This window comes from Pelodiscus sinensis, chromosome 4 (genome assembly GCF_049634645.1).
Source record: "Pelodiscus sinensis isolate JC-2024 chromosome 4, ASM4963464v1, whole genome shotgun sequence".
NCBI lineage: Eukaryota > Metazoa > Chordata > Testudines > Trionychidae > Pelodiscus > Pelodiscus sinensis.
Window position 1 is genome coordinate 133,606,319 of NC_134714.1, and position 17,525 is coordinate 133,623,843.

At 53.9% G+C, this 17,525-nt stretch overlaps 1 protein-coding gene across 2 annotated transcripts; it reads left to right on the top strand.

Moving 5' to 3' along the window:
* Positions 1 to 398: 398 nt before the first annotated feature.
* Positions 399 to 11,742, top strand: LOC142829027 (perforin-1-like). 2 transcript variants are annotated; one of them, XM_075926091.1, is made up of 3 exons: positions 399 to 861; positions 7,328 to 7,913; positions 8,961 to 11,742. In XM_075926091.1, the coding sequence occupies exons 2-3, from the start codon at positions 7,381 to 7,383 to the stop codon at positions 10,081 to 10,083; spliced, it is 1,656 nt and encodes a 551-aa protein (XP_075782206.1). In that variant the 5' UTR covers positions 399 to 861; positions 7,328 to 7,380; the 3' UTR covers positions 10,084 to 11,742. The 2 variants fall into 2 exon arrangements, with proteins under 2 accessions (XP_075782206.1, XP_075782208.1); XM_075926093.1 differs by lacking the exon at positions 399 to 861 and having other exon boundaries at positions 7,297 to 7,913.
* The last annotated feature ends 5,783 nt before the right edge of the window (positions 11,743 to 17,525 follow it).

The window sequence follows — 17,525 nt, forward strand, 5'->3', positions numbered from 1 at the left end:
CGTTCTGGGCCATCCTGTGCCTGAGAGTTTTCCCCACCTTCAACGTCTGCCTCTGGGACCCCCAGAGAGCATGTCAAGGCATGGCCTGCCCCAGTACAGAGCATATGGTGCGGGGAGGGAACAGGTTACCGGGTAGAACAGGCCCTGGGTCTGATCCAGGATGGCAGGGAGGGGCCAGGATGTTGGACTAGGTGAACTCAGTGGAGTTAACCAAAAGGTGTTCATTATAGATTAGAGGGAGCTCAATGTACCCAGACTCTCGATGTCACTGGTATTTGTTCCCTGCTTTGGGGAGCACAGAGCGGTTTTAACTTTAACATCATGTCAAACTGTGGAACTCCCTGCTACCTGATTCTTAAAGCATGAACTCCTGTGTTTCTCCCTACAGGGCGGTTCATCCCCTCCCAGCCGTGCCCAGAGCCTGCTGCTTCTCTCCCCCCACCACCGGGGTCTCAACTCGATGCCACTTGTGCACAGAGGAAGAGTACGAGGAGCATACTGCCTTCGTGCCCAGGCACAACCGGGCAGCGCAGGGCACTGACGTGACCATGCTGGGCAGGAAAGGAGTCTTTTCAATTGAGCCTGTGCCTGAACTCACAGCTGGTTTCTTCTTCATGAGGCACTAACACGGGTCCAGCCCATCCCAATTTCTATGTGTTTTGTTCGTTGGACCTGGGAGGCCACTTAAAAGCTGCCTGTGGGTGTTTCCCACTTACCACATCTGAAGCAATAACAAGAAATCACGAGACTTTCGGTGGTGACTTAATTCACGTATAAAATGCGTCTCTTCCAGTAGGGACGCAGCCCAGTCCGAGCTCCCGACAAGTCAACGTGAGGCTGACAGGTCAGGTCTGGAGGCAGGTGAGTGATCGATGGGTCTGCTCAGACTCTGGCCAAAATTGGGAACCATAGCTGAGATCAGGGACCACATCGTGACAGGGACTGCTCAGGCCTAGGCTGAGCTTGGGATCCCCATTGTGCCAGGTTCTGCTCAGACCCCAGATGACGTTAGGGACCCCATCACAGCAGGCACTGCTCAGACCCAAGGGTGCCATCTGGGGGAGCTTCAGTAGCTCCCCTGAAGTTTGAACCCCTAGAGTCCATACTTGAGGTCTCCTTGTAGCTGCATGCCCTGGCTCTAGAGGCAGCTCTTAAATGCAACAGAATTTGAGCTGCTTGCAGCTTCGCCTTTGGGGCAGGGAGTTCATTATATAAAGAGGGAGGCAGGTGATTAAAGATAGAAAAGGCTGGGCGTTCCAGTCATTGAAGGATCCTTAGATCATCATGAAAACACTGCCAGAGGCAGGAGAGGGGAATTCCACTTAAAAGAGATGAGAAAAAAAGAGGAGGAATAAGTGTTTTAATGCTGTGATTTGCATTTGGCTGTTAAATCTATACATGTGCTTGAAAAAGGGAGGTACACAGTGGGGTGGCAGAATGTGCAGATACTGCACAACTACTCCAAACAGCGAAGTCCAGAGCTGAGTGCAAAGAGTTACAAAGGGATCTCACCAAACGGGGTGACTGGGCAACACAAGGGGGAATTCAGTGTTGATAAGTGTAAAGTAATGCACAGGGCAAACTATAATCTAGTTGACAAATACAAAATAACCGATACCATTCAAGAAAGAGATCTTGGAATCCTTGTGGATTGTTCTCTTACAATGTCTGCTTAGTGTGCAGTGGCTGTCTAAGAAGCAAACAGAATACTGGGAATCATTAGGGAAGGAAGAGATAATAGGAAGGAAAATGTCATTTTACGCCCACATCTTGAATACTGAATGCAGGTCTAGTCACCCCATCTAGAAAAAGATACATAGGTTTTGGAGAAGGTACAGAAAGGGCAACAGAAATCATTAAGGTGTAAGAAAGAGCTTCCAGATGAGAGGATATTAAGAAAATTGGAACTTTTCAGCTTGCAGAAGAAATGACTAAAGGGTGGGGGGATATGGTAGAGATCTAGAGAATCGTGAAATGTGTGGGGAAAATAGAACCCAGAAATGTTATTCATTCCTTCACGAACACAACACGAGACGCTGACCAATTCAATGTACAGGGAGCAGATTTAAAACCAACAAAATACATTATCTTTTCACTGTCAGCTTGTGGAACTCTGCCAGGATCTGGTGGAAAGGCTCCAACTATAACATGGTTCCAATAAACACAAAATAAATTCAAGGAGGGGTAGTCCATTAGTGGCTACTAGCCAGAATGGGGAGGTATGATGTCCCTAGCTTCTGTTTGGACGCTGGGAATGGGTGAGAGGGGATGGATCATGATGTTTGCCTGCTCTGTTTATTCCTTCTGAAGCACCGGGCATTGAGTTGCTATTGAAAGACAGGGTACAGGGCTAGAAAGACCATTAGTTTGACCCCATATGGACTGTGATGGCGAGTTGGGGTTCCCCCGATCCTGCACCCCCGTAGCAGCCAGAAAAGTCTCCACCAGCCAGTAGAATAGAGAGGAGTTTATTGATTTTCCAGAATACAGCCCAGCACATACATGATGTGGCTACCAGGGGCAGGGCCAGGATGGCTCAGGCCCCTGAGGTTAGGGGTCCATCACTCCTAGCCCCCAGCTTAGCTTGTTCTCTCCATGTTTCCCAGACAGCAACTGACCCTCCCTCAATGCCCTGCCCCCCAGCCAGGTGCTGGTCTCCACCTTCCTCCCTTTGTGTCTCCCTGGGAGGCTGAGTCTGGGTTAATACATATTTGGGTGAGTCAGTGGGAATCATATATCACAGAGCAGGGGGACACCGGGTCACAGAGCAGACAGCCCCCCACTATGCCACATGGACATTCGGTGTTTTTAAATAGAGCTGAAATGTATCTGCACTCTCACTGTGACCCACAAGACCCCACTGCCCTCCCAGAGCTGAGAGAGAATCCAGGAGGTCTGACGGGGTCTCTCTCTTCAGAAAAGGAAAAAAATTGTAGCACTTTAAAAACTAACACGATAGTTTTTATCTTGTGGGGCAGACCAACTTCTTCAGATCATATTCTGGAAGAGAATTGGCATGACCATGTATATGAAAGGAATACAACGAAGAAAGTAATGAAATGATGAACTGACCAATCGGATATTAGGACAGAAGGTGAGGGTGAGGGGCCAGGAAGAGATAAGGAAGGAGGAAATAGCTTATTGTAAATCAATAGGGGCTAATCTGGCTATCAATAGGTGGGGAGGCTGTCTTTGTGATGTGTTAGTCTTTGAAGTGCTACACAGTTTTTCCTTTTGTTTTACCAAGATCAGACTAACATGACTACAAAATACAGGACTACACCAGACTAACACGGCTACATTTCTATCACTATTCTAACATGACTACCTCTCTGTTACTTGGTGATAGAAATGTAGCTGTGTTAGTCTGGTGTAGCTGAAACAAAATACAGGACTATGTAGCACTTTAAAGACTAACAAGATTTATTAGGTGATGAGCTTTTGTGGGCCAGACCCACTTCCTCAGATCAAATAGTGGAAGAAAATTATACCTTTGGTATATATGGTTGTGACAATTTTCTTCCACTATTTGATCTGAGGAAGTGGGTCTGGGCCACAAAAGCTCATCACCTAATAAACCATCTTGTTAGTCTTTAAAGTGCTACATAGTCCTGTATTTTTGTCTCTGTTACTTCTCTGTCCAGAGTTAGTAACATAGTAAGAATATACATTAAAATGTTAAAGCTAACTAGTGTCCTTTAAGTGATGTGCCACAAGATGTCAGAATATGTTAGAGAGAAGTAGGACTAATCATAGAATCATAGAATCATAGGACTGGAAGGGACCTCGAGAGGTCATCGAGTCCAGCCCCCCGCCCTCAAGGCAGGACCAAGCTCCGTCTACACCATCCCTGACAGATGTCTGTCTAACCTGTTCTTAAATATCTCCAGAGAGGGAGATTCCACCACCTCCCTTGGTAATTTATTCCAATATTTGACCACCCTGACAGTTAGGAATTTTTTCCTAATGTCCAATCTAAACCTCCCCTGCTGCACTTTAAGCCCATTACTCCTTGTCCTGTCCTCAGAAACCAAGAGGAACAAATTTTCTCCTTCCTCCTTGTGACACCCTTTTAGATATTTGAAAACCGCTATCATGTCCCCCCTTAATCTTCTTTTTTCCAAACTAAACAAGCCCAGTTCATGAAGCCTGGCTTCATAGGTCATGTTCTCTAGACCTTTAATCATTCTTGTCGCTCTTCTCTGTACCCTTTCCAATTTCTCCACATCTTTCTTGAAATGTGGCGCCCAGAACTGGACACAGTACTCCAGCTGAGGCCTAACCAGCGCAGAGTAGAGCGGCAGAATGACTTCACGAGTTTTGCTCACAACACACCTGTTGATACAACCCAGAATCATGTTTGCTTTTTTTGCAACAGCATCACACTGTTGACTCATATTCAAGTTGTGGTCCACTATGACCCCTAGATCCCTTTCCGCCATGCTCCTTCCTAGACAGTCGCTTCCCATCTTGTATGTATGGAACTGCTTGTTCCTTCCTAAGTGGAGCACTTTGCATTTCTCTTTATTAAACTTCATCCTAATAGTTATTTATTTTCTTTCTTTTGTATAGGAATTAGATACAGGGCTTCTGTCAGCTAACTGCTCAGTTGTCTGCAAGAAAAATAGTTTTTCTGACACCTTAGTAGCCTAGAAAAAGGTGATATATGTGGGGAGGGAGGCCAGTAGGATTGATCTCCCCCAATTTGCAGCTTGACTGGTACTCAGCAAGTTTAGTAATGCTGCTGAAGCTGCTGTCCTCAGTCTGCTCCCCTCCACCCACTCTCACGCTCTTCTCCTCCCCCACCAGGGAATTTACAGGTCATGCCGCCCCCCCTCCCCCCAATAAAAATCTGAAAAGGCGCATCTACTCAGAGCCTGCCCAAAAGGGGATCATTATTGCAAAGGTCACAGCTCAGTCTGTGGCTGAGAGTAGGGACCCCAAGCTCACACACACACTGCAGGTAAAACTGGGGGGGCTGTTACGGCAGCTACAGCACAGACTTCAGCCAAGATTGTGGGCCCCAGCTCTCCCCCTGTAAGACGCTCACCCCCACACCTCTCCCAGAACGGTAACCCAGAAATCCCAACTCCCAGCACCCCCTCCCCACTCTAACCAATAGATTCCACCCCCCCACTAGAGCAACATTGGACCGCAGCAGTCCTGACTCTCAGTCTAATGCTCTATCCAGGAGTCCAACTTGCTGCTCTGCTGTTGATAGCCAGGGGACTCAGTTGCTCTATTTCATCTCAGGGGCAGCTGGCAATGTCGTTCTGTTTGGTTTTTTGCTGGCAAACAGCAGGTGAGTAACAGATTGAGACTGGGGGCACCAGCAAAGTTTGTGAGGAGTAGGAACCCCATAGCTGGGTGATAGAGGACTGTGAGTCTGGATTTAGGGCACTAACAGAGAGGGGGGAGGAGGCGGAGAGAACCCCAGGGCTGGACTGGCGGGGAGCTGTGGGACAGGATAAAGGCTCACTGGCAGAGTGGGGGAGGGGAGGGATCCCTAGAGCTGGACAAGCAGGAGACTGCAGGTTGGGATCCAGAGGCACCAACAGATCCAAGCCATCAATATTCAGATGTGATTTTCCTGTCTGCTGCTGCTGAGCTAAGTTCAGACATTTCCTGTCCCCTCTGCCCCACTCCGAGCTGGACACCATCACAGGATGCTGAGCTGCTACCCCCTTCCTGCCCCGAGCCTCCACTGCGATACATTTTCCAACCTCAGTGGAACCCATTTGAAATCTGCCTTTCCCATGGCGACCCCGTGGTCAGTGAGGGGAGGGAGGCCGAGCGAGGGGTGAGTGGGTCAGAGCTTCAGGGGCAGAAGCCAGGGGACAGGAGATGAAATTGGGAAGGCCCATGGGGCTGCTCTTGGGTGCTAGGAAACATCCTGCCCATGGGCCTGACCCAGGGCAAAAGTATGAAGGCGGCAGCTCCAGATGTTGGGGCTGATGCCGACCATGAGAACCCCAAGAAAACGACCCTCCAGCAGCAACTAAACATCACCATGGCCACTAGGGGGCCCCCAGAGGTTCTACAGCCCAGCCTGCCCCAAACTCCCCCTCGCCCCCCAGGGGGCCGATCTCTTGCAAGTCACCGACCAATTACAGGCCCTGGGCTCTAGGGCACTGCCCTCTAGTGGCCCAGTGGGGAATTGCAATCACCCATTCTATGTCAGGCTCTGGAAGGGCCATGTAAAACCATACCACCCCTTATGGACAGTGCTGGTATTGCAATACCAAGAAAACAGATATGGGAGGGGAATGCTCCATGTTAGATTGTAGGCAAACATGCAAATGTGGCATCTGTCATGATCATGAGGGTTAACCAGCAGCCTGAGGACTAAGGGGTTAACTACATCCCTTACCTAAGCCAGGTAGAGGCAGCCAATAGAAATGTAGGTAGGAATTTCAAACTGGGACAAAGGAATTTCTGGGTTTTCCCTCCTTTGTCCCTGGGAAGTTTCTCTCCAGCAACTGGGGGAACAGACAAAATATCTCCCTCCAAGAAAAGACTCTTCACTAGCTCTAAGAAGGGTAAAGTTGAGATAAATCCATTACATTTTATTGTTTTATGGTTTGAGAATGGGAATCCGATGTCTGTGCATTTAAAAATGTTTTTTCTACCTTGTAATCCAGGGGAGAGATCACTTGGGAAATCTCACCCCTACAGTAATCCCAGTACACAAAAATTAACCAATACCAGGTTAATAAAAAGAAAAGAGAAAGAACTTTTATTATCACCACAATATTCCTGTTACAAGCATAATGTCTAGATGGAAAAGTCACAAATTAATATACTCATTGGGGGACACCCCCTCCCCCATGGGCCAAGACTTTAGTTACAAAGTAGAGGACAACCCGTTTTTAAATGCACAGACACCAGATTCCCATTCTCAAACCATAAAACAATAAAACCTAATGCATTTATGTCAACTTTACCCTACTTAGAGATCGTGAAGAGTATTTTCTTGGAGGGAGACATTTTGTCTGTTCCCTCAGTAGCTGCAGAAATTCCTTTGTCCCAGTTTGAAATTCCAATCTACATTTCTATTGGCTGCCTCTGCCTGGCTTAGGTAAGGGAGATAGTTAACCCCTTAGGCCCCAGGCTGCTGGCTAACCCTCATGATCATGACAGGTTTACATTATTTGCAAAACACCTCCAGTGTTCCCTCAGCCCAGAGCTTGTGTAGATGTGCTGTAGAAAATGGCTGATATCACAGCAGATAGGGGGGTGTCTCCATCTTTACAAGAGTCTTAATCCATGGAACTGCCTGCTACTGCATTGCCATTCATTCTGCACCTCTCTGTGTCTCTTCCTGTAGGTGGTTTTGAAGGTGGTGGCCCCTCCTCAGTGGGGAAATCCATCATTTCAACCATGCCCAGTTTTGGTGTCTTCCTACCCCTCCTCCTCTTCATCCTCCCTGGAACATCCTCCCAGTGTCACCCAAAAAAAGCCAATGAATGCAAGAAGCACACGGCCTTTGTGCCTGGTCACAGCCTCATTGGCGAGGGCATCGATGTGACCACAATGGCCAGGAAGGGAGCCTACCTGGTAGACAGCAGCACCTGGCAGCGCCCAGATGACACCTGCACCCTGTGCCGGAACCAACTGCAGGGCAGGCAGTTGCAGAGGCTGCCACTGGCAGCGGTGGATTGGAGGGTCCTCCGCTCATGCAGCAGGAAACTCAGCAGCTCGGTGCAGGAGTCGGGAATGGAAATAATGAAGTCGGCAGCGTCTGTGGTGCAGAACGACTGGAAGGCGGGGCTGGACGTGCCTGTGAAGCCCAAGGTGAACTTCCAGGTGGAGCTGGCTGGATCGCACTCCGACCTCGCCAATTTCGTGGTGGAGCATTCGCGGAAGGACAAATACAGCTTCCTGAGCCACAAGGTCTCCTGCAGCTACTACCGGTGAGTGCCAGGTTGGGACAGGAAGGCTCAGTTGAAACAGGGGTCACAGCCACAGCGCACAGTGCCAGGGATGTTCCCCTCTAGGAGGTTCTCCTAGGCACCAGTGTTGTGTCTTTTTTGGCAGTACCCAAAACAGGTCCAATCAGACGTAGGCACCAACTTCCCCTCTAGCTGGGTGGTGCCTTACACACTCATGCCTCAGGTCCCACCTCCACTCCAGCCCTTTCTGAAATCTCCCTCCCCACCTCTTCTCTTCAGCCCCCATTCTTCCTTTATTGCACACCCTCCCCCTACATGTCCATGTCTGCCCCACCGTCTCTCCCCAAGTACACCCCATCTCCACCTGTCCCCCTCCCTCCTGAAGCTTCCTGAACACCAACTAATAGCTATCTAAGCACTCCAGAAGCAGTAGCAGAGCAAAGGGGGAGGCCGGCAGAGTGGGGGAGCTTGGTTCAGCCCCCACGAACTGTTCCCTGTGCATTCTCCGGGGCATGGCGCCACCAATGCATCTGTGCAAAGGCTGGTGAGGCCAGGCCGCCTTCCTGAGTGTCGGGAGAGCTTGGGTGTCATGGGCCCATGTGACCTGCTGCCGGTGGAGTTGCTGGTTCCAACCCAGCCTGGGAGGCAGGACAGGCTGGCTCCTGGACACGGGCCTTTTCCAGGGCAGGGCATGGAGCACAGGACCCTGCCCTTCCAGATGGCACCATGTCTCCAAACTGGCCCCAGGGAAGGGGACTGGCCGGCAAGGAAGGCCGGGAATGGGACAGGGGGCAGGGACTGGAGAGCTAGGGGGGATTTTCCTCTCCTGTGTGTCAGGGTCCTGGTGACCTGCCGTGGCCAGAGTATGGGACGTCCATAAGGACTGTCAAGTATCTGGAAATATCCCCGGCAAGGCAGTGGGTGCAGCAGGCTGGGGAGGCTGCTCTTAGTAGGAACCACATGCTTAGTCCTTTGGTCGTGGGTTGGCCAGGGCCGTAGGAGATGCCAATAATGATCTCAGCTGACCGGCCAGGCTGAGCTCACTCCGCACCTTGTGTCCCTGGGCAGGTTCCGGCTCAGCGAGACGCCCCCGCTCACCAGCCATTTCACTGAGGCGCTGAAGAACCTCCCGGAGCAGTACGACAGCAACTCCAAGCTGGAGTACCAGCAACTCATCAGCAATTACGGCACCCACTACATGTCGCAGGTGCAGCTGGGGGGCCGGGCGCGGGACGTGACAGCCGTGCGGGTCTGTGAAATGGCACAGATGAGTTTGACAGCTGATGAAGTTACGGACTGTATGAGCCTTGAGTCATCTGTGAGTATTGGATCAGGCTCAGGCAAGGGTGGATACAGCAAGTGCGAGGAGGAGAAGAAGAAGGCGAAGATTCGAGGGAGCTTCCACGAGACGTATCAGGAGCGCCACGTGGAGGTGGAGGGAGGACACAGCACAACCGACGTCCTCTTCTCTGGGAAGGATGGCAAGGACTTCTCAGCTTGGATGGAGAGCCTCAAAGCCAGCCCCGGCCTGGTGTCCTATTCCCTGCAGCCCATCCACAGGCTGGTGGAACAAGACAACTCCAAGCGGGGGATGCTGAAGCGGGCGGTGAGTGAGTACATCCTTGAGAGGGCTCTGTGGAGGAATTGCACCAAGCACTGTCCCCCAGGGAGCCAGCGCAGCCCCCGCGACCCCTGCTCCTGCGTCTGCCCTCAGAACACTGTGACCAACGCCATGTGCTGCTCGCAGGAACGTGGGCTGGGGAAGCTGACGGTGACTGTGCAGAGGGCCAGTGGCCTGTGGGGGGACTACTTTACTGCTACAGATGCTTTTGTCAAGGTCATCTTTGAGAGCAAGGAGCTGCGGACTGGCACCATCTGGAACAACAACAATCCCACCTGGAACGTCCACTTGGACTTTGGCACCGTCCGCCTCACCAGCGCCAGCAAGATCCGTGTCGAGGTCTGGGATGAGGACAACAAGTGGGACGATGACCTCCTGGGAAAATGCGACATCCCGCTGGAGTCTGGGGGGCCCCACCAGAAGGATTGCTTCATGAACCACGGCCGCGTCTGGTTCCAGTACACCCTGCGCTGTGGGCCCCACCTCGGGGGTCGGAGCTGCTCTGACTATGTCCCCCAGCCACCCCCACAGAGCACAGCCAAGGGGAAGGAGGCAAAGGCCATCTGGTGAGCCCCTTAGCGAGGGGATCGGAGAGGGGCCTGGGTGCGCACTGGTCAATTGCGCTCCCTGTCCGATCATTTCCTGCTCCCGCTCTGCTGACGCTTCATGCTGTTGTTCCTGCTTGGGAATCGGCGTGTCCTGTGCCTGTAAGAGACTGTCAGTTCCTGTGAGCCTGTCATCCTCACAGCTCCCTCTGGGGAAATAGCCCATCGCAATCCGCCCATTCGGGATGCAGCTACCTATTCTGTCCAGTGATTGCGTCCATCCACTGTATCCATCTTACCAACAAATCTGCTGCATCCAATAAGTTCACTCCACCCTTCCGCCAACCAGCCAACTGTTAGCCAAGCAACCAACCAAAGGCTGTGTTTAGTTTATCTACTAATTGAAACAACAAACCACCAACTGGATTTAGTGTCTCCGATTTATTCATCCAACCAAAAAGATCAAAGAACGTATCTTGTCCTTCTCCCATATCCATCCATGCATCTGTCCATTCAACCAAGCAATGTCTGTATCTAGTACTTGCGATATGCACAACAAACCAACCAATGAGTTATCCTGTGCATTAAAGCAACCAATAAATTTCTCTAGATCAGCTAATCTGAAATGCCAGCCTGCCAGCCAACCAATGAATTAATGTGTTTATTAAATAAAAATATCCAGTCAGCCAAACCACAAAAATATTGAGTGGCTCCAATATAATCAACCAACCAAGAGATGTATTTAGCCTATCTGCCAAATGAAGTATCCAACGCATCCGTCCAGCCAAATGACCAGTGTGTGCATCCTATTCTCAGCCTACCACTGGGATGGGGCACATCCGCAGTATGGTTATATGCTGTCTGCATGTCCATCAGGATGTCGCGAGCCTCAGGAGTGTGCTGATTGGTCCAAAAGCAACCCATGGGCTGTGGATTGAGAAGCACTGATCTAATACATCCAGGGCAACTAACCATCCAACCGATGACCTAAGTAATGTCCTAATGCCAACCAATTAGTCGACAGACATGTGCAGGCAGAGCCGCCCATCCTCAGCCCCATGTATCCCCTTGCCCATTGTATTTATCTATCTGGTGTAGCCACTTGAAAGGTGCACAGCTCAGCCTTGTCTCACTGTGGCTTCAGTGATTAACCCTCTGAAGAAACCTGAAGACTCCAGAAATGCGCATGATTCTAAACACACAGCGGGTGGGCTGGGCTCCAGGGGGACCTTACAGGCTAGTCCCTGTCGTTTCTGTTGCTTTGCACAGTTATTCAACAGTCTTGGGTTAGTTATCGGATCATGAGTTCACAGGTCTCACCGACCATCCAGCTGGCTTTATTCTGCTCAGTTGGCCATCAGAAATTATGACATTTCCCATAATCAGAAGGAAACAGAGTGAACACCCAGAACAACATGGACTATTATTCTGGCTGTCAGCATCCTTAAGGAGATGGCGCTGCATTCAGATCACATGGGGAAGGGTGTATTCCCCCTACATGAAGGATGAAAACATATTCTTCACTCACACCTACCTGTGTCTGCTGGACGTCTAGATCAATAGCTTCATGGTGCACCTTAGTAATAGAGGGAGACTGGTTAACTCTGAACCCTACTGACAAGTTAAATATCTCCAGTCTGGAAAACAGCCATGCACTCTGCAGCTTCACTGCAAAACGATTTGCTTCTGGGGGCATCCTAGGTCTTTGGGAATGTATCTCCCTGCTTCAATAAACGTTTCTGAAAGCATAATTCTAAGCTGGAAGCCTTTGTAATTCTTCTAACCTCAGTGGGCTGCACCGCATTGTAGCGTAGAAATGAGCAGGTGCGATGCCGGCTTGGGAACACTAGCGGCTGCCAACTGCCCGTCCCTGTGGGCTGCGGGTGGTTTCAAGGGCCCAGCTGCTGGACAAAGGCAGGTTGGGAGGCCTCGACCCCCATTGCATTGCAGCACGAGCTGCACTGGTGCACAGCCGTGGCTCCCAGGGCAAGATGCAGCTCGCTCTCCAGCATTGGGAGGCGTCTATTTAGTCCCCCCGCCCATGGGGTATTTCAGAGCAGAGTAAAGGGGACTGGGAGGCAGCATCCTGTGGCCAATCAGCAGTCCCCCATCTCCCATGACTCCTGCCCCTTCCCATGAGGCTCCTTCCCAGCCCTCGCTGGGAAACCCGACGCCCTCTTCCTGAGGCAGGGAGGGGACGCAGCGATATTCCCATAGGAGACCCACCTGCTGTACCTCCAGGCTCACGTAGAAGGGTGGACATTGAATCTCATCCATGTCTACACCCCAAGGCCCGGAACTGGTGCGTTTCTTTCATCGGGCGTCCAGCTTCCTTGGCACCTCGGATCCGCGCGCGCGCCTGGCCCTGGGCAGGGATTTGAATACCAGTGGGGAGCAGCGGGACAGCTCCGGGACTGAGAACAGGGAGGCCACTGTGGATAAACTCAGGGAGAATCGTTGGTCCCTCCCGGGTGCACGTGGCGTGACCACCGCTCGGACAAGGGTTCCACCGTGAGCTCAGTCCGGGGGGAGGTCGGTCAGTTGCCCCGTTCCTGACTGGAACGTATCTGCCTTTCCAGTTCCATCTTGCCTGGGCCCGCCCCTCCCTGTTTGGCTGGCCCTATTCTCGAACCACCGTTTCTCACCTCGGCGAGGCCGGGGCTGCCTATCGGCGGTTGGGTAACAGCTTGCAGGTGGATGTGGCCTCCGTGGCATCCTTCCAGACAGTCTAGCTGGCCTGGTGAGGGGTTGGAGCGGCCACCCACTGACCCCAAGGGGCAAACGCCCCTCCCTGAGCCATGGTGGGCTCACCTGGATGACTCACCTGGGAGGAAGCCGGGGGCGGGGCCAGTGATATAAAGGGTCGGCCTGCAAGGCCAGTGGGGTGCCTGCCAGAGAAGGAGCCAAAATCCTTCGCTCCCCAGCCAGCCATGGATCCAGAAGCCTCCCCAGCCCCGCCTGCCGAGGATCCAGAGCTGAAGGGGGAACCCATACGGCCTGAAGGACCCACCACCGAGCCAGGTACAGCGTATGGAGGGGAGAATTGGAGCCGACCTTCGACTGGCTGAGGGTCCATTGGCTGTGGTGTGGACCCCGCTGACCCCGGCCTAGCAGGTCAGTGAGTTTTGGACTGGATCCCTGCTGACCCAGCAGCTGACTATCAGCTGCTATTAGGGCCCTGGGCTGGAGTGCCGTGGTGTAGGGAGGGTCCACGTTCCCCCTGCCACTCCTTGATTGGGTGGCAGTCTCCCCGCCAAGGTGCCTGAACCCCTCCTGAACGAGGAGACAGACTGCTTACCCGTGCTTACTGGCCGTGGACTGGTTGGTTGGACCTGGAAGAAGCCCTTGTCCTGCCGCGGTGATAGCCCTCTCTGAATCGGGGCTCAGACTTCAACTGCGTGGCCACCCACTGACCCCGAGAGGGACCCCCCTCATTCTGTGGGGTGCAGGGCTGTGGTGCGCTTTCAGCCAACACAGTATTGGTGGGATGTGGGGAAGGAGCACACCTACCTCTTTGGCCTGGACAGCACCAGGGTGCCCACCCGCGGAGAGATGCAGTGATACGGAATGTAGGGTAGGAGATCATGGAGCTGACGAGCTGCCTTGATGCTCCTCTCTTCGCGACCCTCCCCCTCCCCACGAGATCCATACCTGTCTGGAGCATGCCAGGAGAAGTGGGAGTAGTTCCAGGCCCTGGACAACCATCGGATGTGGGGTGAGTTCGTTCACAGACTTATAGTAGATGAGGTTGGAAAGAGACCTCAAGAGGCCATCAAGTCTAATATGGAGATTCCACCCCCTTCCTAGAGACCCCATCACACTGCTTCCTCAGTCTCCTACAGAAATCGTTTTTTCTAAGATGCAACCGAGACCTTCTCCACTGCAACATGAGACCATTGCTCCTTGTTCTGCAACCTGCCACGGAGAACAGCCTCTCTGCATCCTCTTTGGATGCCCCCTGCAAGTAGTTGAGGGTTGCTCTCAAATCCCCACTCCCTCTTCTCTTCTGCAGACTAAACAAACCCATATCCCTCAGCCTCTCCTCATGGGTGATGTGCTCCAGCACCCAAATAATTGTGGTTGCCCTCCGCTGGACCCTCTCCAATGTGTCCACATCCTTTCTGTAGTGGAGAGCTCAAAACTGGATGCGGCACTCCACAGCTGCAAAAAAAGCACCGCGTACGTCAACCTTTCCCACATCATCGGGCACTAGGCTGCCTTCCCCATTCAGTAACAGTCCCACACTTTCCCTCCCCTGGTTGCTAACGTTCCCATAGATTGCTGTCTAGTTGTCCTTCATGTCCCTCACCAGCTGCAACTCCAGTTGGGCTTTGGCTTTTCTGATTACACCCCTGCATGCTTGATCAGTATTTTATCCCCGTCACTGAGCATCTGACCGAGTTCCCACTTCTTGTGAGCTTCCTTTCCATGCTTAAGATCATCACAGATTTCCTACTGCTCTCTGACACACAGTGCAACTCCTCCACCTTTTCTCCTCCATTTGTCCTTCCTGAATACTTTGTACCCATCTAGGATAGTGCTCCAATCATGTCAGTCGTCCCATCAGGTCTGTGTTATTCCAATCACATCACAGCTCCTTGACTGTACCAGGTCTCTAGATTTTGGGAATGTATCTCCCTGCCTCATATTTCTAAACTGGAAGCCTTTGTAATTCTTCTAATCTCAATGAGCTGCACCCCATTTTAGGGTAGAACTGAGCAGCTGCAATGCCTGCTTGGGAACACTAGGGGGTGCTCCGGGCTGGAGAGGAGCCAGGCATGGCCAGACAGGGGTGCTAGAGAGAGGGATGAATTTGCTGCAACGGGGAATCCCGTGTGATGTGGCTAACGCCAGTCAAGGGGGTGGCTTATGTCAGGGACAGAGTGGGGAGGGTGGGGAAGAGATACAGGAAGCTGGGCTGGATTGTTCATGGCTGAGAATGGGAGACCTTGCTATTCCCAAGGGATCTCGGAGGGGATGTGAGGAATGTTTCTTCTAATCTAAGGCGATTCAGCTCTGATCTGGCCCCAGGGGGACGGGCTGGGGAATGGGACATGGGGCCTTTCCCCACTAGGGGGCGCTGGTTCTGACCTGGCCCCATGACATGCCTGGCTCCAGAGGCTGGGGAATGAGTGATAGTTCTGCGCTAATGGGGAGCTCCGATTCCCTCCAGCAGGTGGCAGCCTGGATCCTGCAGCACCCAATGGTTGATCAGCAAACTGCACTTGCGTGTCAGTCCTGGCCGTGCAGGGAAGGGGTTGGCAGAGGAGTTTGGGGGGGGGGAGGGCTGAGCTCCAGATCTGCCCCCAGAGTGAAAGCTAGATCGTGTGTAGCAGCTGACAGGTTCAGCAGCTCCAGAGAGCTGGAGGGGATGCCTTTGAGATGCATCTGGACCAGAGAGCATCAATCCTTAGCCCATTCCTCCCCCCTTCTCTCCCTGCCCCCCAACACACCAGTGACCTCAGAGCAAGCCCCAGCAGGGTCCATGGTCCTAGCTGGCATGGCCCACCTCCATCCCACTGCCGCCTGGGCCTGAGCCCTTCCCTGGGCTGGGAGTTGCTGCAGCGCCCTGGACAATACTCCGAGCTGCCGGGCACAGCAGGATGGGCGGAGGTGGGACCTGGAGGGGGGTAGATGAAGGGTGGGCGGGGCCAATAAGGACACTGCAACATTGACAAGACCCAGGGGCCAACACAGACGTCTCCAAGTGTCGCTCTCCCAGGACCACGGGCCAGTCCTGATGCTGGAGGGAGAAGCAAAAATTCATCCTACAGCCCGGCCTGGGGGACCGCAGGGGGGAGAGTCACTTGAATTTTGTACAGATCCTGTCACCTGGCAACCCCCTTCCATGGCCAGTGACTAGCCAGTCACAGCGCAATGCAAGCGATAATCTGATTGCAGGGAGTAACACCGTCGATGCCCATTTGGCTTTTAGGAAGAGTGATGGGGGAGGGGAGTGGAGAGGGATGGTTCTGGCGGGGCAGAGGGTTTGAGTGGGGAGGGGAAGGGGGGTCTGGCTGGGGGTGCAGGCTCTGGGGTAAAGGGTGCTGAGTGCAGGTGCAGAGTGTGGGAGGGGCTCAGGGCTGGGGCAGAGGGTTGGGGTGCTGGTGGGAGAGGGAGTTAGGATGTGGGAAGGGGTTGGGGTGCAGGGTGTGGGTGGGGCTCAGGGCTGGGGCAGAGGGTTGGGGTGCTGGTGGGGGAGGGAGTTAGGATGTGGGAGGAGGTTGGGGGGCAGGGTGTGGGAGGGGCTCAGGGCTGGGGCAGAGGGTTGGGGTGCTGGTGGGGGAGGGAGTTAGGATGTGAGAGGGGGTTGGGGAGCAGGGTGTGGGAGGGGGCTCAGGGCTGGGGCAGAGTGTTGGGGTGCAGGGTGTGGGGGAGGGAGTTAGGATGTGGGAGGGGGTTGGGGGCAGGGTGTGGGAGGGGCTCAGGGCTGGGGCAGCTGGTTGGGGTGCTGGTGGGGGAGGGAGTTAGGATGTGGGAGGGGGTTGGGTGCAGGGTGTGGGTGGGGCTCAGGGCTGGGGCAGAGAGTTGGGGTGCTGGTGGGGGAGGGAGTTAGGATGTGGGAGGAGGTTGGGGGGCAGGGTGTGGGAGGGGGCTCAGGGCTGGGGCAGAGGGTTGGGGTGCTGGTGGGGGAGGGAGTTAGGATGTGGGAGGGGGTTGGGTGCAGGGTGTGGGGGGGCTCAGGGCTGGGGCAGAGGGTTGGGGTGCTGGTGGGGGAGGGAGTTAGGATGTGGGAGGGGGCTGGGGGGCAGGGTGTGGGAGGGGCTCAGGGCTGGGGCAGAGAGTTGGGGTGTTGATGGGGGAGGGAGTTAGGATGTGGGAGGGGGTTGGGTGCAGGGTGTGGGGGGGCTCAGGGCTGGGGCAGAGGGTTGGGGTGCTGGTGGGGGAGGGAGTTAGGATGTGGGAGGGGGTTGGGGGCAGGGTGTGGGAGGGGCTCAGGGCTGGGGCAGAGGGTTGGGGTGCTGGTGGGGGAGGGAGTTAGGATGTGGGAGGGGGTTGGGTGCAGGGTGTGGGGGGGCTCAGGGCTGGGGCAGAGGGTTGGGGTGCTGGTGGGGGAGGGAGTTAGGATGTGGGAGGGGGCTGGGGGGCAGGGTGTGGGAGGGGCTCAGGGCTGGGGCAGAGAGTTGGGGTGTTGATGGGGGAGGGAGTTAGGATGTGGGAGGGGGTTGGGTGCAGGGTGTGGGGGGGCTCAGGGCTGGGGCAGAGGGTTGGGGTGCTGGTGGGGGAGGGAGTTAGGATGTGGGAGGGGGTTGGGGGGCAGGGTGTGGGAGGGGCTCAGGGCTGGGGCAGAGGGTTGGGGTGCTGGTGGGGGAGGGAGTTAGGATGTGGGGGGGTTGGGGGGCAGGGTGTGGGAGGGGGCTCAGGGCTGGGGCAGAGGGTTGGGGTGCTGGTGGGGGAGGGAGTGAGGATGTGGGCAGGGTTGGGGAGCAGGGTGTGGGAGGGGGCTCAGGGCTGGGGCAGAGTGTT

Coding starts and splice junctions, on each gene's coding strand:
- LOC142829027 (XM_075926091.1), top strand. CDS start 7,381: ATGCCCAGTTTTGGTGTCTTCCTACCCCTCCTCCTCTTCATCCTCCCT. Junction 7,914..8,960: donor GTCTCCTGCAGCTACTACCG/GTGAGTGCCAGG, acceptor GTCCCTGGGCAG/GTTCCGGCTCAGCGAGACGC.